General features: G+C 44.8%; 1 protein-coding gene across 9 annotated transcripts in view; it reads right to left on the reverse strand.

Annotated features, from left to right (window-relative positions):
• Positions 1-26,774, reverse strand: part of FUT8 (fucosyltransferase 8) — a 543,593-nt gene that overhangs the window by 48,803 nt on the left and 468,016 nt on the right. For all 9 annotated transcript variants that reach the window (XM_029598885.1, XM_029598887.1, XM_029598881.1 and 6 more), the window contains 2 exons: positions 12,103-12,349; positions 281-457 (listed from right to left, as the gene is read on the reverse strand). In XM_029598885.1, the coding sequence (XP_029454745.1) occupies positions 281-457; positions 12,103-12,349 (424 nt within the window). The remainder of the gene's footprint in view (positions 1-280; positions 458-12,102; positions 12,350-26,774) is intronic.

Consider the following 26,774-nt stretch of genomic DNA (forward strand, 5'->3'; position numbering starts at 1 on the left):
GGATCAGGGTGGGGGGCTGAGACTTCCCTCACATGTGAGTAGGGGCAGAATCCTGCCTCAGCTTTATGCACTAAGGATCTATTGATGCTCATGAGGCAACGTGCATGCCGGAAACTCCCGCATATGCTCTATAAAACTTTTACTGAGCTCTAAGAGCTGAAGCCGCATTGGCACTGTCGGATGCAATCACCCATGTGATAAGGATGATTTATGCTTGCTCGTTGATGGAGAAACATCCTGAAGCAACTCACAGCATAGATAAGAACATAGTTTGACTTACTTGGATTTTGCTTCTTGTAGTAATGAAGGGTCATCTGTTGCCAAGTAAACTCGTCTCTTGTCTATATGCATTTTACGTGCCAAGAGCTGAAAATGTTCTTCAACATGTACCATATACTCTTCAATGGGATGGAATGCAGCCTCCGTGCCTACTTTATCTGTTCTCCTGACATGCACACTGGGAAAAAAGTGACAGAATCTCAACATGAAACATTTTCTAAAGTTCTACACAGTGCTTATAACAAGAAAATATATTTAGGGAATCACGCACTAAAGCTTAGCATACACGCTACGGCCATTTGGCATGCATACAAAATAGCTTGCTATGTCCAAACAGCATGCATGTTACACTGCTCTCCTGACATTAGCTGATATGCACTACAATTAGTGTGTACTCATGTAAATTAAGAAATATCAGATATAAATTAGAGTTCTAGTAGACATATCTGAAATAGCATAGTGTTTATTTATTTAAAAGATTTAATTACTTGCTCCATCATAAAAGTGCCCTGAAAGAGGTAAATAGCTTTCATAGCTTGGCTAATTATGTAATATATAAATGTATTTGTTAAATAAAGCAAGCAAGCATTTTTATCAAAGAAAAAATTTATATAAGATTAAGAAAGCAATAAAAACAATATGCAACACATTCTGAAACAGAAAAATCAAACATTATACATAAATTTAAATACCATCCAACCCATCCCCATAAAAGCAACATTGTCCTCCACACACTATATTGTATATTTATATACTGCCCTCTTTTAAAGGAGAACTCAGGGAGGTTTATAACATAATAATCAAAATATAATAAAACTAGTAGAAACTAACTAAAATTCAACAGATAAAATGCTCGATTCCAGAAGCCCATTCACATTATCTCTGCAGAGCAATCCCAGCACACAGACGCCTTTCCCTGTCCAAATCCAACACTCTCTCTCCCTGCTCGGCCCAAACCCAGGACTTATCCCTCATCCTAGTCTGAACTGAGCATTTGGGATGTGCATTCGTCCTGGTTCGGGGACCCTGAAAGCCAAACAAATTTTTCTCGAAATTTCGGGAAAAATTCATTTTCGGGTTAGTGCGCACTAACAGAAGTTTGTGCGCGTTAATTCCCGTTAGCGCGAACTAACCAAAAATTTGGGGCCCGAACCACGGGAAATACGATATTTCCTGCGGTGGGCCAAAAACGAAGCCTGAACCTTGATTCGGGCTTTGCACATCTCTACTGAGCATTCTATGCTAAGAACATAAGAAAATGCCATACTGGGTCAGACCAAGGGTCCATCAAGCCCAGCATCCTGTTTCCAACAGTGGCCAATCCAGGCCATAAGAACCTGGCAAGTCTATTCCATGTTACCATTGCTAATGGCAGTGGCTATTCTCTAAGGGGTAGATTTTAAAAAGCATTTACTCGAGCAAAACTGGTTTTTGCTCGAGTAAATACACTTTACTCAAGTAAGTGGGCTTTTCAAAATTGCTACAATATATGCCATTGAATTGTCCATAGGATTTACTCAAGTAAGTGCACTTTACTCGAGTAAATAGCTTTTGAAAATTGCTACGATAGTATGTTACATTTACATGCGTAACTCCTTTGAAAATGACCCCCTAAGTGAACTTAATAGCAGGTAATGGACTTCTCCTCCAAGAACTTATCCAAACCTTTTTTAAACACAGCTATACTAACTGCACTAACCACATCCTCTGGCAACAAATTCCAGAGTTTAATTGTGCATTGAGTAAAAAAGAACTTTCTCCGATTAGTTTTAAATGTGCCTCATGCTAACTTCATGGAGTGCCCCCTAGTCTTTCTACTATCCGAAAGAGTAAATAACCGATTCACATCTACCCGTTCTAGACCTCTCATGATTTTAAACACCTCTATCATATCCCCCCTCAGCTGTCTCTTCTCCAAGCTGAAAAGTCCTAACCTCTTTAGTCTTCCTCATAGGGGAGCTGTTCCATTCCCCTTATCATTTTGGTAGCCCTTCTCTGTACCTTCTCCATCGCAATTATATCTTTTTTGAGATGCGGCGACCAGAATTGTACACAGTATTCAAGGTGCAGTCTCACCATGGAGCGATACAGAGGCATTATGACATTTTCCGTTTTATTCACCATTCCCTTTCTAATAATTCCCAACATTCTGTTTGCTTTTTTGACTGCCGCAGCACACTGAACCGACGATTTCAATGTGTTATCCACTATGACGCCTAGATCTCTTTCTTGGGTTGTAGCACCTAATATGGAACCCAACATTGTGTAATTATAGCATGGGTTATTTTTCACTATATGCATCACCTTGCACTTATCCACATTAAATTTCATCTGCCATTTGGATGCCCAATTTTCCAGTCTCACAAGGTCTTCCTGCAATTTATCACAATCTGCTTGTGATTTAACTACTCTGAACAATTCTGTGTCATCTGCAAATTTGATTATCTCACTCGTTGTATTTCTTTCCAGATCATTTATAAATATATTGAAAAGTAAGGGTCCCAATACAGATCCCTGAGGCACTCCACTGTCTACTCCCTTCCACTGAGAAAATTGTCCATTTAATCCTACTCTCTGTTTCCTGTCTTTTAGCCAGTTTGCAATCCATGAAAGGACATCGCCACCTATCCCATGACTTTTTACTTTTCGTAGAAGCCTCTCATGAGGAACTTTGTCAAACGCCTTCTGAAAATCCAAGTATACTACATCTACCGGTTCACCTTTATCCACATGTTTATTAAGTCCTTCAAAAAAGTGAAGCAGATTTGTGAGGCAAGACTTGCCTTGGGTAAAGCCATGCTGACTTTGTTCCATTAAACCATGTCTTTCTATATGTTCTGTGATTTTGATGTTTAGAACACTTTCCACTATTTTTCCTGGCACTGAAGTCAGGCTAACCGGTCTGTAGTTTCCCGGATCGCCCCTGGAGCCCTTTTTAAATATTGGGGTAACATTTGCTATCCTCCAGTCTTCAGGTACAATGGATGATTTTAATGATAGGTTACAAATTTTTACTAATAGGTCTGAAATTTCATTTTTTAGTTCCTTCAGAACTCTGGGGTGTATACCATCCAGTCCAGGTGATTTACTACTCTTCAGTTTGTCAATCAGGTCTACCACATCTTCTAGGTTTACCGTGATTTGATGCAGTCCATCTGAATCATTACCCATGAAAACCTTCTCCATTACGGGTACCTCCTCAACATCCTCTTCAGTAAACACCGAAGCAAAGAAATCATTTAATCTTTCCGCGATTGCCTTATCTTCTCTAAGTGCCCCTTTAACCTCTCGATCATCTAACGGTTCAACTGACTCCCTCACAGGCTTTCTGCTTCGGATATATTTAAAAAAGTTTTTACTGTGGGTTTTTGCCTCTACAGCCAACTTCTTTTCAAATTCTCTCTTAGCCTGTCTTACCAATGTCTTACATTTAACTTGCCAACGTTTATGCTTTATCCTATTTTCTTCTGTTGGTTCCTTCTTCTTCCAATTTTTGGATGAAGATCTTTTGGCTAAAATAGCTTCTTTCACCTCCCCTTTTAACCATGCCGGTAATCGTTTTGCCTTCTTTCCACCTTTCTTAATGTGTGGAATACATCTAGACTGTGCTTCTAGAATGGTATTTTTTAACAATGACCACGCCTCTTGGACATTTTTTACTTTTGTAGCTGCTCCTTTCAGTTTTTTTCTAACAATTTTTCTCATTTTATCAAAGTTTCCCTTTTGAAAGTTTAGCACGAGATTCTTGGATTTGCACACTGTTCCTCTTCCAGTCATTAAATCAAATTTGATCATATTATTATCACTATTGCCAAGCGGCCCCACCACCGTTACCTCTCTCACCTAGTCCTGTGCTCCACTGAGAATTAGATCTAAAACTGCTCCCTCTCTCGTCGGTTCCTGAACCAATTGCTCCATAAAGCTATCATTTATTCCATCCAGGAACGTTATCTCTCTAGCGTGTCCCGATGATACAGTTACCCAGTCAATATTGGGGTAATTGAAGTCTCCCATTATTTATGCACTACCAATTTGGTTAGCTTCCCTAATTTCTCTTACCATTTCACTGTCCGTCTCACCATCTTGACCAGGTGGACGGTAGTATACCCCTATCACTATAGTCTTCCCCGACACACAAGGGATTTCTACCCATAAAGATTCAATTTTGTATTTAGTCTCATGCAGGATGTTTATCCTGTTGGACTCTATGCCATCCCGGACATAAAGCACCACACCTCCTCCCAGGTGCTCCTCTCTGTCATTGCGATATAATTTGTACCCCGGTATAGCACTGTCCCACTGGTTATCCTCTTTCCACCATGACTCTGAGATGCCAATTAAGTCATGTCATCATTCACTGCTATACATTCTAATTCTCCCATCTTACTTCTTAGACTTCTGGCATTAGCATACAAACATTTCAAAGTTTGTTTTTTGTTTGTATTTTCATTCTGCTTTTTAATTGATAGGGATAAGTTAGAATTTTTTTAGCTCAGGTGAGTTTTTAGTTACAGGCACTTGGACTATTTTTCTAATTATTGGAACCTCACTGTCGGGATGCCTTAATTCTAATGCATCATTAGTATCCTTTGAAGATACCTCTCTCCGAACCATGCGCTGCTGAACGACTGACGGTTTTCTCCTTTGTTCTAGTTTAAAAGCTGCTCTATCTCCTTTTTAAAGGTTAGCGCCAGCAGTCTGGTTCCACCCTGGTTAAGGTGGAGCCCAACCCTTCGGAGGAGACTCCTACTTCCATTAAGCTTGACCCCAGCACTTTTCTCCTTTTCCCACACAACCCATCAATTTCCAGTCCATCTTGGTAGTCTACCCTGCCTATTTTGTTGCTTACCTCTGGCCACAAAGATTTACAAAGAGCATACTAGCATGTGTTCTTTATAATGTGTATATGACAGAAACCACAGCTCAAATACAACACTCCCCTCGGAGCACAGTTCATCTTGAAATCCCTGTGCTACCTGGCCTGAATGGAAAGGGCCTGCTAGAAGAAGAAATTACTACTTTCTTTTTCTTTAATAAGGATAGGTTAATCCACACCAGTGGGTTATGTGGTTCTACCAGCAGATGGAGATGGAGCAAAGCTGATGTCATGGTATAAATACCCCTGCAATGAGATCAGCCCGCCAGTATTATCTGCAAAAGCCAACTGTGGACAACTAAAAAATACATGATCATAACTGTTAACAGACAACCATTCAATACTCAGTTAACAGGAAAACACTGAGCTCAGACAAGGAGTGTCTGAGGGACTGGATCTGACACTTACCAGTAATCATCAAAAATGAAGCTACGAAGGACAATATTATCACCATCTGGCAGCCAAGGGCAGGTAGGTGGATTAACCTGTTCTCAATAAAGAAAAGGAAATTATCAGGAAAGTAGTCATTTCTCCTTAGCATTCAGATGGGTTAATCCACATCAGTGGGATGTAGCAAAGCTACTCCCGAACTGGGCGGGAGCTGGCCTGCGGTCCGATCAACACCGCACATGTAAAGGCTGCATCCTTCCGGGCTTGCATATCCAGGCGGTAATGAGGACCATTTCACAGCTCGGCAAATCTCGACAGGAGACAACAAACTAATCCCCACTCATGACTCTGCCTGAGCCCTAGCAGAATGAGCCCTAACCTGACTAGGAAATGGCTGCTCAGCATCCACATATGCGGCCATGACTACCTCCTTAATCCAGTGGGCTATCATAGCCCGTGATGCCGGTTCACCCTGTTTACTCCCACTGTGGAGTATAAACAGCCAGCCCATCTTTCTGAGAGGTTTAGAAACTTTCAAATACCTCAAAATATGACTCTTGACATCCAAGGTCCACAACAGGCAATATTCATCCGCATCTCTTTCCCTATCCAGAGTTGGCAGGGAAATTGATTGATTAAAGTGAAAATTCGAGACCACTTTGGCAAAAAAGATGTAACAGTGTGCTGCTGTATCGCTCCTGGAGTCATTCAGAGAAATGGTTCCTGGCAAGACAAGGCCTGCAGTTCAGAGACTCTATATGCAAAACAAAATGCCAAAAGAAACACAGTCTTCAAAGTAAGAAACCTCAAGGAGAAGCTACACAATGGTCAAAAAGTGGGACCCGGCAAAAAATCCAAAATCAGAGTAAGACTTCACAATGACACTGGTAACTGCAAGGCAGGATGAAGATGCTTCACCTCTTGGGCCACGTCCGAATGGGCTGACAAGGGTCCACCGTTCACCTGACCTTGGAAACAAGCAAGAGCCACCACCTGTACCTTCAAGGAATTAAGGGCCAATCCCTTAATCAATCCAATCTGCAAAAAATCTAATATGAGCAGGATCTTAACCAAATGAGGATGAACCCCTCGATCTTCATACCAAGCCTCAAACACTTGCCAAACCCAAACATAGGAAGTGGAGAACTTTTGCGCTTGAAGCAAAGTGGCAATCATGGCAGTGGAGTATCCACGCTTCAGCAGCCAAGCCCTCTCAAGGGCCATACCATTAGACAAAATCGAGTAGGATCTTCATGAGGAACATGCCCTTGCCACAGCAGATCCCTCTGGACCAGTAATCAGGGGCCTTCACAGATCTGCAAACCACAGCCTCCTGGACCAATCTGGTGCCACTAGAAGCACCATTTCCGTGTGACTCTCGATTCTCCAAATCATTCTGCCCAACATAGGCAATGGGGGAAAAGCATATAGAAGCTTGCCTTCTGGCCATTGCTGCACGAGGGCATTGATGCCCAAGGACTTTAGGTCTCTCCTGCGACTAAAAAAGTGAGGAACTTTCACATTGTGAGATGTCGCCAGCAAGTCTAGAAACGGGACGGCCCAGTGGTCCACTATGAACTAATATGTATCTTTTGACAATTTCCATTCTCCTGGATCCAGACTCTGTCTGCTGAGAAAGTCCACTATTACACTGTCTTTTCCTGCAATGTGTGAGGCTGAGATCTCCTGAAGATGTTCATCCACCTAGTCCATGAGTTGGGCTACTTCCTGCGATACTTGCTGGCTCTTGGTTCCTCCCTGGCGATTGATGTAAGCCATTGTCATCGCATTCCCTTCCCAGCTACTAGCTCTACAGCCTGATTTAGAATCATCATATCACTTATGTAAATAATCAAACGCTAATCTTGCTCACAACTTATCATGAGGTTTGGCCTCTGCCTCCATCCCATACTCCATTGTATATAGTAATTTATTGTATATAATAATTTATCTTTCGTTCTCCCCCTCTTTTTTTCCTTCTCCCAGTTAAGGCAACCTTGTTACAATGTAACTTTTATGCTCCTTCTAAATGTCTCTTGTTGAATTGTTGGTTATAGTTCTGCTTAGTTCGATGTAAACCGAGTTGATTTGATCTGTATCAAGAAAGTCGGTATATAAAAGCCTTAAATAAATAAATAAATAAATTCTCTGACATTACTCGACCCATTCGACCCAGAAGCATGCCAACCGAATGGCATGGGCTTCCCGCCGATTGATACTCCAGAGAGTCTCTTCTATACTCCAGTGCACCTTAACTGTCAAATCCTGACAGTAAGCCCCCCAATCCTGGAGGCTTGCATCCGTTGTGAGTACTAGCCAGTCTGGTGTTCGATTGGAAATGCCCTTCCTTAGATGATCCACTTACAACCACCACTGCAATTGGACGATGATCTCCAGGGAGGAAGATCAGAACCAACATCAAGAAATATTTCTTCACGGATAGGGTGGTAGATGCCTGGAATACCCTTCCAGAGGAGGTGGTGAAGACTAAATCAGTAAAAGATTTCAAAGGAGCATGGGATAAACACTGTGGATCCCTAAATGTTAGAGCATAGAAAAGAAGAAGAGTGCATGGAGGTAACTTGCTGGTGTGGCGGTTCCTACCTATAAGCTTGATACTTCTGATGCAACTCCAACATTGCTCTCTGCTTCAATGGCAAGAGGGAACGGGAAACTGGACTCAGACAGCAACCAGCAAGGGCCCCTGACTTTGAAGTTTTGGGAAATTAAATATTTATTTTTATTTTATTTATTTAAGTTTTTTATATACCAACATTCAAGACAATAGTCCCATCATGCTGGTTCACATGAAACAGGAGTGCAAAATAAACTTAAACTTGAACAATAGTGCGGAAAAAGCAGTTACATGTAACAAGGAAAATAGAACTTGGAGTAAGAAGGAAAAGGAAAACCAGATAATTACATATAATTACATTGTAAGAGGTAGCTAATAGTGATATTGATGGTGATGTGTGTTGATTGTTGGGAGTTAAATAGTATTGGAGTTAGGAAAAGTCTGCAACCTGTATGGCGTGGCAGATGCTAACATAAGATTGCTGGGCAGACTCGATGGACCGGTTGGTCCTTTTCTGCCGTCATTGTCTATGTTTCTATCTCCACTGGTAAGTGAAGCTGTATTCAGCAGTCCTGAGACTGTGGACTCCAATGAATAGTGTACACTGAAGAGGACGTATATGCGCCCTTGCCCACAGAGCCACCTCTAGGGTGGCTGCCATCAACCCGAGCACCTGTAGATAAGACCACACCGTTGTACGTATTGTTTCTGTCAATAGTTAAGAACATAAGAACATAAGAACATGCCATACTGGGTTAGACCAAGGGTCCATCAAGCCCAGCATCCTGTTTCCAACAGTGACCAATCCAGGCCATAAGAACCTGGCAAGTACCCAAAAACTAAGTCTATTCCATGTTACCGTTGCTAGTAATAGCAGTGGTTATTATCTAAGTCAACTTAATTAATAGCAGGTAATGGACTTCTCCAAGAACTTATCCAATCCTTTTTTAAACACAGCTATACTAACTGCACTAACCACATCTTCTGGCAACAAATTCCAGAGTTTAATTGTGCGTTGAGTGAAAAAGAACTTTCTCCGATTAGTTTTAAATGTGCCACATGCTAACTTCATGGAGTGTTCCCTAGTCTTTCTATTATCTGAAAGAGTAAAAAACCGATTCACATCTACCCGTTCTAGACCTCTTCATGATTTTAAACACCTCTATCATATCCCCCCTCAACCGTCTCTTCTCCAAGCTGAAAATTCACCTGCGCCTTCAGGTTCTTAATGCAGATCTCTGGCAAGAACACCTTGCTTTGCTTCATATCGAAACAAATACCGAGATACTCCAGTGTCTGGGATGGATATAGATTGCTCTTGGCCAATTTCACCAACCAACCTAGTTCCTGTAGCAAGGAGATCACCTTGTGTGAGACCTGAAGGCTCCTTTTCATACTCTTGGCCCAAATTAGCCAATTGTCTAAGTACTCGTGGACCAGAATGCCATCCTTTTTCATCATTGCCGCTACCACCACGATGACCTTGGAGAAGGTTCTGGCGTGGTGGCAAAACTTAAGGGTAGATTTCAAACTGATAATGTCGCCCCAAACAATGAAATGCAGTAAACATTGATGCTCTAGCCGGATGGGAATATATAGGTACGGCTCTGACAAATCTAAAGATGTAAGAAACTTCCCTGTCTGTACTGCCATTATCTCTGAGCATAAGGTTTCCATGCAGAAATGAGTCATCCACAAATGTCAGTTGACTTCCTTGAGATCCAGGATAGGGCAAAAGGTACTCTCCTTCATGGGTACAACAAAATAAATGGAATATCGGCCCGCATTTTCTTGTGACACGGGCACTGGGACTACAGCCTGCAGGTTGAGGAGTCTTGACAACGTACATTCCACTGCCTGCCTCTTCTGCAGAGAGCTGCAGGGAGACATCATGAAAACATCCTGAGGAATGCTGAGAAACTCCAGAGCACAGCCAACTCTTATCACCCTCAGAACCCACTGGTCTGACAAGATCTCAACCCACCTCCAATAAAAAAAAAATAGAGGCGACACCCTATCTCCTGTTCCCAGGGGTGGATCAGCACACTTTCATTGAGAGATTCGAGGGGCACTGCTACTCGAGCCTGCGCCCTGTCTGGGTGCCTGGGGCGAAAGGACTGACACCTATCCAAATGACAAGCCCTCTGAGAAGCAACTCCTCTGTAGGGTCGAAAGCGTTTGAAACCCCTAGCACAACAACTCATGCTGAAAGAGTGTAGTGCCTACTTTTTATCCTCTGGTAACCGAGGAACCTGGGACTTACTCCACTTATTGCCCATTTTTTCCAGCTCACTCCCAATAAAAGTGATCCTTTAAAAGGCAATTTCATAAGATTAGACGTTTAAATTTTATTGGCTGACCAATTCTTAAGCCATAGCTGATGCCTGGCTGCTATTACCGAAGCCACCCCTCTGGCAGAAGTGCGTACCAGGTCGCAGCCCGCATCTGCCAAAAAGGTGGCTGCAGGTTCCATCACGGCCCTGGAATTCAAACCAGATTTATCAACTTCTTGAAAGAGAAGCAAGCAAGAACAGAGCCACTAGGAAGCAACAAGAGACTATCTGCAAATTCATTGCCATTGCCTCAAAGGCCTGCTTAAGGATAGCCTCAAATCTCCTATCTTGTGCATCCTTCAATGCCGCATCCCCTTCTATAGGGATAGTCGTCCGCTTGATGATGGCACACACAACTGCAGCCACTTTCAAAAAACGCAACTGTTCTCTCTCAGCTGCAGCCAGGGGGTACAGCGCTTCCAAGGATCTTCCCCCTTTACAATTAGCTTCCGGGGTGCCCCATTCAAGATCAATCAATTCTTGAATAGCCTCCATATTGGGGAAGAAACGTGATGCTTTATGCTAAAAAATGAAATAGGATTTTTCTTTGGCTTAGACATGGAATCAGCACCTGGCACCCCCAACATCTTCAATGTCTGAGAAATCAGAGCTGGCAACTCATCTCTATGAAAGAAACTCAACATTGTTCTATACGGCTCCAATCCCGGAGAAATTTCCCCATCTTCCAGGGAGAAAGGACTGGCTTCATCATCCGTGCAATCTGGGTCCCTATCAGCATGACCTGCAGCAGTCTAGATGTACTGTGACACTTACCGACGGCACCAGGCATGTGGGAACCCGCAGCTGTGATCCTGAATTGTTTGGATTGGCCGGGGCCACCAACTGCGCCTGAAGAAAGGACTGCAGCCTTTGAAAAAATTCCACCAAGAAAAAGCAGAGGGCATCCATTCCAAAACCACAGAGCATCAGTCCTGAGCCCACTGAATTACCTTCCCCTGCCGATGAACCAGTTAGTGGAGCCCCAAAACCAGGCGAAACCTCTGGCAATTCCCCCTCCTTTTCCATTCCTGCATCATGCTGGGAAGGACCGAGCTTAACAAAGTCAGTTGGAGACAACTCTCCTTGAGCCTCCAAACAGTGCTGACACAAGTTAGAGGGGATGCCAGGCTGTGATGCTTGAATATGGCAAGTAGCACAAAGGGTAAGGCGCTTAGGCTTCTTTGCTACCGGCACCATGGATAAACATCCACTATCAGTATGTTCACAAAATTGTCTGATAACTGTGTGCCCAGCTGCGCTCTGTGCAATAAGTGCAAATCTTGGACACCTAAAATGTTGGCACCCAATACATGGTTCAAGTAGGCGCCCACCTGAGCACATCTAAACGCACATCTGAGAGCCCACCTATCTATTCTAAACAGTAGTTTGCTTAAATTTCTTCATTATGATGTGGTTCTTGAATAAAAAATAAAAAATACTGAAAGTATGGGAGTATATGTGGGAGGAGCATAATCAGGGAAGCCCAAGGTGATAGTACTATAGACTTTTCATAGCAGTTCCTTCTAAGCTGTAATACTACATTATATTTGTAACAAGACAGAAGTGTTATGGAGGTCAGCCATACAACTCTTCCCCAAAGAAAGCAAAAAAAAACCTACAGGAAAAAAAATTAAGAAGATGATTCCTACCCAATGACTGGATGTTTGAACCCAAGCTTCCTAGTGGCTTCTTCGATTTCCTTTTCTAACCAAGGTTGTGGACGAATCAAATACTTGACAAACTGAGAGACCCACCACACTGCAGGATCCCCATGAACACGTATCAACCTGTCTGCAAGGTCTTCGGGTACAGCCAGTGGCAAATAAGGAGGTCGAGGATGCAGACTATCAACGATGGGAAGTTCAACTACCTGAACATCCTTATCATTTGTCTCACCTGTAAAAGAAAAAGATTACATAGTTCAAATGTCCCATTTTAGAATCAGATGTGAAATTTACAAGATTCATGTTGTATCATACGCATTTAAGATAGAACTCTTAAGGTTAATGTTTGAAACAGATGAGTAAATGTTAAAGATGAAAAACAAACTTGCAAATCATAATATATAAAACTCACAGAAGAAAGAAATCTGGAGGCTGGTGGGGAGAGTTTTGAAGAAGATTGGCAAGGTTTGAATGGGAGTAGGCTACACAGCTACCTTGTTTGTATTTATTTTCTTATACACCACTAGAACTGCCTCTGGGGGCACCAGGGTTCAGGGCTCTCACTAGACTCCTGATTTTGTTCACTAATTGGGGGGGGGGGGGGGAGAAGTAGTGCACATATACATAATGCTCAGAACCTTTAAAAAGATGATGGCCTCAGGCTGTGGGGCTGCCATAGGGCACTGTGAGGAGAGCCACCTAAGCTGCAGTATTTTTCCTGGCAATATTTTACTACTGGGTAAAATACTGTGGGATCAATTACTGCTGCTTTGTAAATCCCATGGTATTTTTCTCTTTGGGAAAGGACTCCCTAATTTTGTACCTGAGGCAAGAGGTAACATGACTTGCCTGAGGTCACCGGGAGTGTCAAAAGGGTTTGAACCCTGGCTTCTCTAGTGTTCAATTTGCTGCTCTAACTACTAGGCTACTCCCCCACTCCACATTTTATTAATTACCCAAACTTGCTGAAGTCTTGCATCCTGCCTTCCATGGAAGGTTATTATAACATCCTTGCAAAGGCTGTTCTTCGCAAAAAAGAAAATTATTTCTTATCTGCTAATTTTCGTTCCTGTAGTACCGAGGATCAGTCCAGACTGTGGGTTATGCTCCCAGGCCAGCAGGTGGAGTCAGAAGTAAAAGCTCGAGGGGAGGTCCTATATGACCTCACCCCCTGTGCCTCAATCCTCAGTAACTAGACTTACAAAGCCAAAGAGAAGAGACGGAGGGATCAAAAAAGATAACTGTTCAACAATCATGAACGAAGATTAAAACTGGTAAACTCACAACGGAACTTGTAAACCAAACTGTGTGAAAACAGTGAGCCCTGGAGCCCCAGGGTGAGATCGAATCAGCAGAAATTAAGTAGGAACAATGAGCAGAGGCTTATCCCTTTACAATCCCAAATATCCAGGGAGGGTGTCTGGACTGATCCTCGGTACTACAGGAACAAAAATTAGCAGGTAAGAAATAATTTTCTTTTCCCTGTACGTACCAGGATCAGTCCAGACTGTGGGATGTACCAAAGCTTCCCTACTTCGGGTGGGCCGATAACAGCCCTGCTCTCAAAACACTATCTCCGAAGGACCCGAAAATCGGAGCCCGAACATCCAAGCGATAGTGCCTAGAGAAAGTATGTATTGATTTCCAGGTGGCCGCTCTGCAAATTTCCTGAGAGGACACCAACGAACTTTCTGCCCAAGAGGTAGCTTGTGCTCGAAGGGAGTGTGCTTTAACACCCAGTGGTGGCTGACGCCCCTTTCCTATATATGCAGCTGTGATTGCACCTTTCAGCCATCGAGCGATGGTTGTCTTAGAAGCCATCTGACCCTTTCTGGGACCTGACCATAGAACAAAAAGATGATCCGAAAGACGGAAGTCATTGGTGGAAGCCAAGTACTGCATTAGACATCTCTTTACATCCAGACTGCGAAGATGCCTGGGATCCGACAACAAGAAAGAAGGAAGTTCCACCGACTGGTTCAAGTGGAAAGAAGAAACCACCTTGAGGAGAAAAGAAGGTACCGTCCGTATGGAAACACCCTCCTCAGAAAAACGGAGGTAAGGCTCTCGACAGGACAAGGCTTGCAGTTCCGAGATACGTCGAGCAGAACTTATAGCCACTAAAAAGACAGTCTTTAGGGTAAGGTCTTTGATGGTGGCCACGCGTAAAGGCTCAAACGGAGGACCTCCCAGGACCTAGAGTACCAAGTTGAGACTCCAAGACGGACAGGGTGATTTGAAAGGAGGCTTCAGCTGACGAACACCTCTGAGGAAACGGAGGATATCTGGGTGAGAGGATAGCGGCGAGAGAGTCCCTGTATGCAACAAGGCTCCCAACGCCGCCACCTGCACCCGAAGGGAGTTATATGCGAGTCCCATCTCCAACCCCGACTGAGGAAAGTCCAATACCTGAACCACTGAGGCGAGAACCGGCACAATAGTACGGGCCCTACACCAATCTTCGAAGACCTTCCACACCCTCACGTACGTAACTGAGGTGGATGTCTTTCTTGCCCGCAATAAGGTGGAAATAACCGCCTCCGGATATCCTTGACGTCTCAACTTACGCCTCTCAAAAGCCAGGCCGCAAGACAGAAGCGATCTGCCTCCTCTAAAAATATGGGACCCTGTTTGAGAAGCCGAGGGAGGTGACCGAGGCGAATCGGTCCCTCTCGAGCTAGATGAAGCAGATCCGCAAACCATGGTCTCCTCGGCCACTCTGGCGCAACTAGGATCACAAATCCAAGGTGAGTCTCTATGCGACGTAGCACCTTCCCTACCAGGGGCCACGGAGGAAATACATACAGAAGGACCTGCGTGGGCCACGGGAGGACTAGGGCATCTACCCCCTCCGCCCCGTGCTCTCTCCTGCGACTGAAAAAGCGAGGAGCTTTTGCGTTTTCGGCTGTGGCCATGAGGTCCACGTGGGGGACTCCCCAACGCTTTGTTATCAAGACCATCGCTTCCCTGGAGAGCTCCCACTCTCCCGGATCCAGACGTTGACGGCTGAGGAAATCTGCCTGCACGTTGTCTACGCCTGCTATGTGGGACGCCGCCAACCGGAGCAAGTGCCGCTCCGCCCACTGCATTAGCTTTTCCGCTTCCCATGCTACTAGGCGACTCCTTGTGCCCCCCCTGTCAGTTGATGTACGACACCGTGGTTGCGTTGTCCGAGAGAATCCTGACCGCCCTTGTCTCCAACCGATTGATGGGCCACTGGCTCTGCTCCTTCGTCCAAATGCCTTGGATGGAGCTCGATTGGCATACCGCCCCCCCATCCTGTGAGACTGGCATCTGTGGTGACCACCACCCAGTCCGGCGTCTCCAATGACACTCCCCTGGCCAGACACCTGGGATCCAACCACCATTGGAGACTGAGCCGAGCCGCCGGTGGAATTGGCAGGACCGCACTGTAGTCCCGTGATACCGGTTTCCACCGGGATAGCAGTGCCTTCTGTAGGGGACGAAGGTGCGCAAACGCCCACGGAACCAGGTTGATTGTAGAGGCCATAGTTCCCAGCACCTGCAAGTAGTCCCAGGCTGTCGGAACCTGAAGCAACAAGAATCGGTGAACTTGCTCTCTCAACGCTTGCGCTCGCTCTGGGTGTAAGAACACTTTGCCCTCTGCCGTGTCGAAGTGAGCGCCCAGAAAATCCAAGTTCTGGGAGGGCGTAAGGTGACTCTTGTCGTAGTTGATTATCCAGCCCAACGATTGAAGCAGGGACACCACCCGGTCCACGGCCTGGACCCCCTGAATTCGAGACTTTGACTGGATGAGCCAGTCGTCGAGGTACGGATGAACTAGTATTCCTTCCCGGCGAAGGGCTGCTGCCACTACGACCATTACTTTCGTGAATACTCGAGGAGCTGTAGCTAGACCAAAAGGCAATGCCTTGAACTGGAAATGCTGTCCCAGGATCTTGAAGCGAAGATATCGTTGAAAATCCGGGTGGATCGGGATATGGAGGTACGCCTCCGTCAGATCTAATGAAGCAAGATATTCCCCTCGATGGACCGCTGCTAACACTGACCTGAGCGTTTCCATGCGGAATCGTGGGACCCGGAGCGCCCTGTTGACAGTCTTGAGATCCAGAATGGGTCGGAAAGTGCCCTCTTTCTTGGGTACCACGAAGTAGATGGAGTAATGACCTCGCCCCAGTTCGGTGACGGATACCGGCCTTATTGCTCCTAAGGCACGCAAACGCTGGAGCGTCTGACGAACAGCTTGTTGCTTGTGGAGAGATCCGTAGGGGGAGAAAAGGAATCTGTCTCTGGGGGCGTGGACAAAATCCAACGTGTAACCGTTTCTTAGGATGTCCAAGACCCACTGGTCCGACGTGATTCGAACCCACTCCCTGTAAAAGAGAGTGAGCCGACCCCCCACCCGAGGGATCAGCTCGTGGGCTAACCTGGCATCATTGCGCAGGTTTAGAGGCTGAGCGAGGCACTGTAGGTTCTTTGCCCGCCCGCCGTCCACGAAAGGACCAATTCCATCCCTGTGAACGGTAAGATGGAGTCCTTGACGTTGGCTGTTGGCTGTTGCCTGTTTGTCCGAGCACGCCACTGGTTCCGGGATCGGTTTCTGGAGAAGCTAAAAGATCTAGCTGAGCGAGGTCTGTCCTCCGGAAGCTTGTGTACCGCGTTCTCGTTCAGGGACTTGATTATCTGGTCCAAATCCTCACCAAAAAGGAACTTGCCCTTACATGCACTAACGCAAAACCCCCCCCCCTCACAACCACCCCCTCCTTTTCCCCCCCAATCCCCCTCCACCCCCCCTTCACCACCCCAACCCACCCCTACCCCATTCCCACTCCCTTCCTCTCACTCCATAGCCTCTGACACCAGATCTAATCGTAACCAAGTCATACTGTATATATTGTATATAGGATATATGCTACAAATTTATACTCACATTCATTTGTATTCATATGTTACAATGTTTTTTATTTCAACAGTTTAATTAATCGTTATCTTGTTAAATGTAAAATAGGGCAGATCTCGCCCTATTCAACCTGTTACCTGGAAACTGATGTGATATCTCGATCGAATGTCGGTATACAAAAGAAATAAATAAATAAAAGGTAATGAACCGAGGTGTGTCTTGGACGAGGAGTCCGCCGACCAATTTCGGAGCCACAGGAGACGGCGGGCCGACACCGCCGCCACCATAGGCCAAGAGAGAACCCTAAGAAGGTCATACAGCGCGTCGGCACCGTAGGCTATCACGGACTTTAACCTATCTGCCTGTTGGGCCTCGGCCGTAGGGAGATCCTGCGAGGTAAGTAGTTGTTGAACCCAACGTAAGCCAGCCCTCTGCGCAAGGGCGGTACAGATGGCCGCCCGCACTCCGAGAGCCGAAACCTCGAAAATTCTCTTCAGATGGACCTCCAATTTCCTATCTTGAAGGTCCTTCAAGGCTGTTCCGCCCGTGACCGGGATGGTGGTGCTCTTAGTAACCGCCGACACGGCAGAATCCACTGCCGGTACCTTTAAGAGATCCAGGAAATCCACCGGAAGAGGATAAAGTTTTTCCATGGCTCTACTGACTCTGAGGGAGGCCTCTGGAGTGTCCCATTCTCTGGAAATCAGCTGTAAAAAACTAGGGTGCGTAGGGAAAGCCTTGGCCAAAGGTCGGAGACCCGCGAGGAGAGGGTCTCCCTTTCTCACCTTGGGATCTGAAGGCGTTGGATCCGGGGGGGGGGATCAATATCCATCTCCTGAAGAATATGAGGAATGAGCCCCTCCAACTCTTCTGCTTGGAAAATGCGGAGTACTCTGGGATCGTCTCCTTCGACTTGCACCGAGAGATTAGGATCGTCTCCAGCTGGGTCCTGACTCACATCCACATCAGGTAAAACCGGAGAGACCCGCGGTGGACCAGCTGAAGGCCCGGAAGCCATCTGTGTTGGGCCTAGAGGTTGACCCAAGCCCTGTGTCGAAGGTCCCCCTAGAGAGGGATCCAGACGTGGCACCTTGGTTGGGGAGGGTCCCCAGGGCAAAACCGAAGGCTGACCGCTGCTTTGCAAAAAGGCGCGGTGCATCAGTACTACAAACTCCGGGGAAAATCCTGGCAGCCCCGGGGGAGGACCACCCGGGGGTTCCCCGACTGAAAGCTGTTCCCCTTGTAATACTGGAGGTGGCAAAACGGCAGGTTGCTGAGGTATCGGGTCACCCGGTTCCTCCAAATCTGACGCACCAGCTTCTTCATCAGAAAACAAAATGGCCACCGTTCCCGCGCTTAGCGAGAATGGGGCTTGCCGCTGACGAGAGGAACCCTCCTCTCCTTGGTCTCCTGTGCCTTCCCCCAATGGCGCAACTACCCTCTCGGTAGGTCTGCAACCGGAGCACAGCCCCTCGATAGAGAGGCAGCTCCCCAAGCACCCACACGCTGAGCAGTTCGACGTCCGCGACATGAGGTAGGAGAACCCCTCCCCCTCGGGTAGGCAGGAACCAGGCGGCGCGGCTTAGACCTGAAAACAAATGGTCCTGGCAATTTGCTGTGCACGACGTTTGCTCGCCCGTCCCCCCTCTATCGAACGTGAAAGCTGCTGGGGAAAAAGAGACCTCCGAGAAGCCGGCGGCCCCGGTCGTGGGGCCGCGGGTCGAAATCTCTCGCAGGGCGGGCGGAGAGGGAGGGGGTTGCCGCAAGAGCTGACAGGAAAATTAAAATAATAATAACGCCGCCCTCCAGTGCCGAACGGACCGGCAAGAGGTGGCTTGAAAGTTGCTGAAATAAAAATTTAAACACTTAAATTAAACACTTACCACAAAAGCGAAGAAATAAGGAACAGGGGAAAGGAACAGACAAAACAGGCAGTCGACAAGTTCCTCTCAACCCAGCCCCAATAATATGACTAGTTTTTTGTTTTTTTTTGATCCCTCAAAATGACAGGAAAACAAATGCCTAAAACCTAAAAAACCTGTGCTGGGGACTGACCAGTCCCCTGCTCACACCTGCTGGAGTCAGAAGATACTGAGAATTGAGGCACAGGGGGTGAGGTCATATAGGACCTCCCCTCGAGCTTTTACTTCTGACTCCACCTGCTGGACTGGGAGCATAACCCACAGTCTGGACTGATCCTGGTACGTACAGGGAACTTGAAGTTGTTTTAGGCTCTATAGTAGCTTGAAGCTTGGACTACCTTCTATTCCTGTGACAAGGCCTTGGTAGGCTGCTGTTGTTACTGCAGTAGCAGTAACAACAGCAGCCTACCAAGCAGCAGCAGTAACAAGCAGTAACAAGCAGTAACAAGCAGCAGCAGTAACAACAAATACTGGCAGTAGCTCCTCCTCTAGAAAGAGAATGGTCTCCTATAGGGAAAAGATTGCTTAGTAGAAGAAATGAAGTGTGCCGCTGTCGCAAATGAAAGTCTGCCGAGAGGAGCATTGGTCTTTAAGTTAATAGTCTCCTTTACTTTTCAATTCCTTGTGATTTCTGTGCTGGATTATTTTAATTCCCTATATGTGGGATTATATATGGCTAAGGAGAAGGCTTTGCAAGCCTTTCAGAACATGTCTTCTCATGCTTGGAATCGGTTGCAAGAGAATTTTACCCCCTGTTTTGCACTGGCTCCCTATCCAGTGGCGGAGAACAGTTGTTGGTAAGCAAAGTGTTGAGTAATAATGCACTAGGATGTTTGAATACTGTTTTGAAGAATTATAACTCGGCATCAGCTTTGAGATTATCTGTCTGGACAAAACCTGTTAGAAATTCCATCTCTTAGAGATGTAAGATAGAGAAAGTCCTGCGAACGGATGTTTGGGGTTGATGTCCCTCATTTGTGGAATTCTCTACCGGCCCATTTGATAGCTGAGTCATGTTTTTGTATTTTTCATAAACATCTGAAGTATCTAATTGTACAATTAAAACTGAATATAATTATTATGGATTATTTAGGTGACCAAAACCTTTCTTAATGGGTCATACTTCAAATGTCACTCAGGACTTCAAAGTTAAGTAAAATAAGTAAAATGTATAGGCTAATCTGCCTAAAGGAAGACTGTACAATAGTTGAATAGCAAAAATAAAGAAATACTTCTCTAAAGTACTTAGAGCTGCTTAATTTATAATATCCTACATTCAGTCATCTTTTATTTTTCAGTGTGATGGAAAATGAGATAATAGAGATCCATATTCAGCATTTTTGTCAGGCTAAATTCAGTACTTAGCTGGAGAAATGCCAGGATATTTATTTATTTATTTATTTAGCTAGCACTTTTATATACTGATATTCAAGTAAAAGCATTACCAATCACGTCAGTTTACATTCCAACAATAACCATGACATGAGAATGTCTTACATTAAACCAGGGTGATCAAACTTGGATACAAAGAACTGGGTTTAACATAGTATATAAGAAAGGTGATTTGATCGGCGAGCCTAATGCTAGCTGGTGTAATGTTCGGTGACTAAGAATAGGGCAAAGGTATTAAGTGCAACTACATCGGGTTTATTAGAGCGAAAGTACCATTAAGGAGTTACCAAGGACAGAGTCTAATAGTGGGAGATTTGATAAGGTAGCTGAGTTAAGTGAAGGCTTGGTTGAACAACCAGGTCTTGAGTCTTTTTTTTAAAGGTGATCGGACATTGTACGAGCCTGAGGTCTGGAGGGAGCGAGTTCCATTGCTTTGGGCCGGTGGTGGAGAGAGCTCTTTTCCTTAATGACGTTTTGATAGGGGGGGGGGGGGGCCTGTAGAGTTACTCTATATGCTTGTCTCACCGGTTTGGAGGAAGTGCGAGGCTGAAACGGGATCCTGAGATCCAAAGGGGTGATGTTGTGTATGGCTTTGTGGATGATTGATAAGACTTTGAACAAAATTCTGAATTTGATTGGGAGCCAGTGCAGGTTCTTCAGGATGGGTGTTATATGGTCTCTTTTGTTGGTTTTGGTTAGGATCCTTGCTGTAGCGTTTTGTAACATCTGTAAAGGTTTTATAGTGTTAGCAGGGAGGCCGAGTAAAAGTGAATTGCAATAATCGATTTTAGTGAAAATGATTGCTTGTAAAACTGATCTGAAATCTTGGAAGTGGAGGAGGGGTCTCAACCGTTATGAAATTCCTGTCACACTGACCGTCCTTGACTTAACCGTATAAGTATTTAGCTAGGTAGAAATTTATCTAGCTGTCAGGGTGGTTCGGGGACATTCTGGAGTGGAGTTATGTGGCTTAGTGAGGTGACATTCAGCATTATCTAGCTAACTTTACTGTATAGCTCTAGCTCTCTTATAGGGTCATTTATCAAAATGTGCTAAGGCGTTTTCGCATGCATTAAGGGCTTAATGCATGCGAAAAGCACCGTTAACGCATGCGATAAGCCCTTAAAGCTTGCGATCGCACCATAACGTATGGTGCGATGCAAATCTGAAAAAGAGGAGGAGTTAGGGGCGGGAGTGGGCTGGGTTTACCATTTTTTGAAGTCCTATCGCAGGCTTTAACACCGATTTTAGCTACACCTTTTTCAGTAGCATTAAGCTGTGTGATAGGTAGTATTACAGCTTGATCACATTTTGTGATGTGTTCTGAAAGGCCCGTTTTACTAGTTTGACACTCCTAGAGCACTAGTGAGAGAGAGAGAGAGAGAGAGACTAGCCATGATGCCCTCACCCTAGATAGGTATTTATGTTTTGTTTTTTTAAGGTTTAATAATTACATCAATATTTTAATTGCATGTTATACATTATTGGATGGTCCACAGTCTGTCCAGCCTGTTTTCTGTCAAAACTGTTATATCGATTTTAGTATATGTAATACCTATTAATAATGTCAATGTAAAGCCTGTTGCTAAGTTATTGTTAAATGTAAACCGCGGTGATGTATCTCTTTACGTACTGCGGTATATAAAAACCCTTAAATAAATAAATAATAAATATATCTCTATGGGAGGCCCACCTAGAAACTCGAGATGAGGTTTAGGTAGTAGTGTACGGGGTTAGGGGCCACTTTGACATTCAATGTGAGACGTACGAACAGAACAGTGTTCTCTTGTGAAGATTTGATGACCCTCGGAGTGAGAAAACTCACCCAAAGATGAGATTTGTGCAGTGTTCTCTCTATCTAGCTTGATGGGCTCTCTACCTGGGTAACATCAAGCTAGGTTAAGAGAACATTGCACAAATCTCATCTTTGGGTGAGTTTCCTCACTCCGAGGGACATCAAATCTTCACAAGAGAGCACTGTTCTGTTCGTACATCTCACATTGAATGTCAAAGTGGCCCCTAATCCCCTACACTACTACCTAAACTTCACCTCGAGTTACTAGGTGGGCCTCCCATAGAGATATAAATACCTATCTAGGGTGAGGGCATTATGAGTAGTCTCTCTCTCCCTCCCCCTCCTCAGTGGCCGTGGTAGTAAACATGGTCCCCCCAGTGGTTGTATGCAATTTGTGGTAACTTAGCTCTTCGATAGGTATTAGTGCACATTGCGATAAACTGCCTATTACCATAAAACATGCCCCTTTTCCTATTGCATGCGGTATTTAGTGCATTTTGATAAATCCAGGCCTAGGTTTGCCTGGATAACTTATTTATTTGAAAGATTTGTATTCTACCTATCACAATTTCTTTTTTTTTTTTTTTTAATTCACACTTTATTAATTTTTCAAAAGTATACATAAGATCATACTTCCAGGCAAATGAAAATATGGATAAACATAATAACAATTTTTCATTACAACTCAAAGTTTTCATCTACACATTTATGTTATCTCAGGCGAACAAAAAATGATTGGGGCCAAGACTAAGAAAACTTAGGGAGAAATCATAAAACCTTATTTGAGGATAACTGGCTTAACGTTTATCAAGTGGTGTCTTACTTTACTGACTGTCGATATTCCCTACTATGGGGCAGCCACATTTCTCGCATTCAAGAAGGATTTAAGTTGTTCAACAGCTGTAAATATAAAGCTTTCGCCTTTACCTTTAATGAAACACCTGCATGGGTATTTCAAAAGAAAAGTATAACCTAAGGCCACCACTTGTGGTCTTAGTTTAATAAATTCCTGCTACCTATCACAATTTCTAAGTGGGTAATGGTAAAATATACATAAAATATAGTTAAATACAATATAAAACAATGAAAAACAACAAAATATGTAAACTATATATACCATAAAATAAGACATCATAAAGCAAACAAGATAAAAAAGATAATAGTGACATTATCGCAGCCAGTCTTTGTAGCCAACAGATACAGAGCATGTCCTACCTGAATCTTACCTAGGTTATGAACTAGAAAAAAAATCACAGGTTTTGCCATATACTATAGCAAATATCCATGCTACTAAAACTTTCCAAAAGCTGTCTGAATCTCTCAGTCTAATATCAGCAGCCACAAGGTCTCATCTTAATTATTCAGGAAAAGCTTGAGAATAAACAAGTGTTTTAAATAGTTTCCAAAGTAATATAATCCATAGGTCAGCTTTAAACTCTTCTGGCAAAGAATTCTATAGAGGGCCCACCAAAACATTTCGCCCTAGATTCAGATAATATAACAAGCTTTACGGAAGGCACATCAAGTAGACATTGAAAAGAAGATCTTAGCATTCGGGAATGACAAAATGGGGTAGATTTTTAAAAATTGCGCGATCGCGTACTTTTGTTCGCGCACCAGGCGCGAACAAAAGTACGCTGGATTTTATAAGATATGCGCATAGCCGCGCGTATCTTATAAAATCCGGGGTCGGCGCGCGCAAGAGGGTGCACATTTGTGCAACCTGCGCGCGCTGAGCCCAGCGGCGCTGCCTGCTCCCTCCGAGGCCGCTCCAATTTCGGAGCGGCCTCGGAGGGAACTTTCCTTCGCCCTCCCCCCACCTTCCCCCTCCCTTCCCCTACCTAACCCCCCCCCCCGGCCCTATCTAAACCCCCCCCTAACTTTGCGCGCGCCGGCCGGCAGCCCCGCTTTTGTTCCGGTCCCGGGGGCTGGTCCGGAGGCCTTAACCACACCCCCGGGCCGGCGCCACGCCCCCAGGCCCGCCCCCGAAACGCTGCGTAGTTTTGGGAACGCCCCCGGACATGCCCCCTCCCGCCCCTTTTCGAAAGTCCCGGGGCTTTACGCTCGCTGGCGGCCTATGCAAAATAGGTGCGCCGGCGCGCGAGGGCCCTGCGCGCGTAAATCTGGAAGGATTTACGTGCACAGAGCTTTTAAAATCCGCCCCTATATTTTTAAAACGGAATTAAAACAGTTAGGTCATTTATAGCTTTAAAAATAATCATAAAAATTTTAAACTTTATTCTCCAAGCAACTGGGAGCCAATGACATCCTGTTAAAACTGGGGTAACATGCTCATGAATATTTGTGCCAGACTCTAACCCCGCAGCATCATACTGTACTGAATGGAGGGCCCTTAGAGTGGACTGTGGTAAGCCAAAATATATTGAATTGCAATAATCAAGTGGTTGTTAGGGAGCACTAGAAGAGCAGTCCCATTTCTGAGGAGATTGTGTGCCCTTGGACCTTGGCACGACCCCAGAGGACCCCAAGGCAGAACAGAGGTTGGTGAAACATGTCCGCGCATGGGTAGAGACCAGGAAGCCAGGCCCCTGCTGACCTGCACAGCCTGAGTGAGGCCAACCACACAAGGTTGGTCTCTGAGTGGTCCTCCGACTACTCCAAGCCCTTTCGGTCCTGCCGCTGGGAAAGGCAAAGGCAGCTGGCCGGACAGGAGGCAAGAGCAGACGAAGGCTCTGGAACATGAAGACTCAAAGAACTTGGAGACGTGAAGACACAGACAAGAAGCTTAGGACATGAAGACTCAGGATCAAGGTTCAGGAACAAAGTCAAGTACTGGGTTGAGGCTGCGACGCAGCATGCCCTACACAGCCCACCACAGGGTGAACCCACAGGACTGGTCAAGGACCACGCTTGAGTGCGAGGCAGACTCCAGACAAATACATGGAAGATGAAGCCAGAACATGGTGAAGATTCAGTAGAAGCCTGTACCAAGGCACGCCCTACACAGCCACCCATGGCTGGTCACGGACCACGCTGAAATGGAACAGGTTCAGTCAGCGTCTTAGGCATGGACGGAGCAGCCGCAAGAACATCCGAGGGCCGGAAGTTGGGACGAAGGACCAAGATGAGACTTGGCTTCAGGCAAGGGTGACCCTCCGGAGACCGCGAGCAGGAGTGTAACAGTGGTGTCATGACTAGTACATTAATAATTATGTGAAAATCATTATTGGTCTGGAATGGTTTTACAATACGTAACAGCCTAAACTTGAAAAATGTATTTTTATATGAGGGCATAAAGACAATGCTGAATTCACCTAGTCAGCCAGATTATCTACTTGACTAGAAATGTTATTTGCAAATCATTCAACAACAGTAAAGATGGCTCTTCTGCCAGAGGAAAGCGAGCAAGCATGATAATCTCAGTCTTACTGAGATTTAATGCTAGTTTTTGTTTGGGATTGCCAGCCATTAACTTCAAACAAACAATGAGAAATTTTAGTTAGCACATCATTAGCCATGGAGAAAATAGGAAGGAAAAACTAAATGTCATCAATGTTTATTTCAGGAGTAGGTAAACTGAGGCTCACGGACCACAACTGGCTCGATAACATAATTTTTTTGGTCTGCATACATTTTTCCTGTCACTATTATATCCACCCTGCTGAAGATGAATGATGTTACATTATCACTGTGGCCCTGTCATCGTGCACATTAGCGGGCATCATTTGATGATGTCAACAGCTGAAGGTGCATTAGGACAGTGACCCACCTCATCAAGGTTGCCAAACAACTGATAATGAGACCAGCAACATGGCTGCCATGGATCCAATCCCACGGTGGCCAAAGGAAAGGACTGCCATGGATCCCATTCCATGGTGTCCAAAGAAGTGTTTTGCAGCATGGCTGCCGTGGATCCCATTCATGGCAACTGAAGAAGGCCACCATGGACCCCATTTTGCGGTGGCCAAAGAAAGGGTATGGCTGTGGTTAAAAAAGAGGACATATGTATGTGAGAGTGGGAGCCTGTGTGAGTGTTTATATATAAATATATATAGTGTATTTGTGTGTTTATGTGTGAGGGAGCCTGTGAGGGAAAGCATGTGAGAGTTTGTGTGTGTGTGTATGTGTGTGAGTGTTTGTGAGAGGGAAAGCCTATGTGAAATTATGTGATAGTGATAGCCTGTATGTTAGAGAAGAGAACACATGTGAGAGCATGCGAGAATGAATGTGTGTGTGTGTGTATGTGTGCGGAAGCCTGTAAGAGAAGGTATGAATCTTTGTGTGTATATGAGGGAACCTGTGTATGTGAAAGAGCCTATTAGAGAAAGCAAGTGATAGTGAGAGCCTTTATGTTTGTGTGTGTGAGAGAGAGAGAGGAAAGGAAAAATACAGGAGGAGAGAAGAAACAAAAGAGAAGAGAGACCCTGAAAAAGGAATTAGGAAAAAACGACAAGGAGTAAAGTGGAAAAAAAGAGACCGGGACCAACTGATTAGAAAAATGTAAAAAAAACCCCAAAACAGAATAATAACTGACTGCTAAAAAAAACAAAACTGATATGATTATATATTTTTTCTTTTTTCCTAGATACATGATTGTGATAGGAGCCAGTTATTATAATATTTTCAACTGTAATTTTTATTTGTTGTATTCATTTGTAAAGCAATAAATAAAGACTAAAAAAAAAAACCCAGACAAAAAAAGACG

The sequence above is a fragment of the Rhinatrema bivittatum genome, chromosome 4 (genome assembly GCF_901001135.1).
Source record: "Rhinatrema bivittatum chromosome 4, aRhiBiv1.1, whole genome shotgun sequence".
NCBI classification, from domain to species: domain Eukaryota; kingdom Metazoa; phylum Chordata; class Amphibia; order Gymnophiona; family Rhinatrematidae; genus Rhinatrema; species Rhinatrema bivittatum.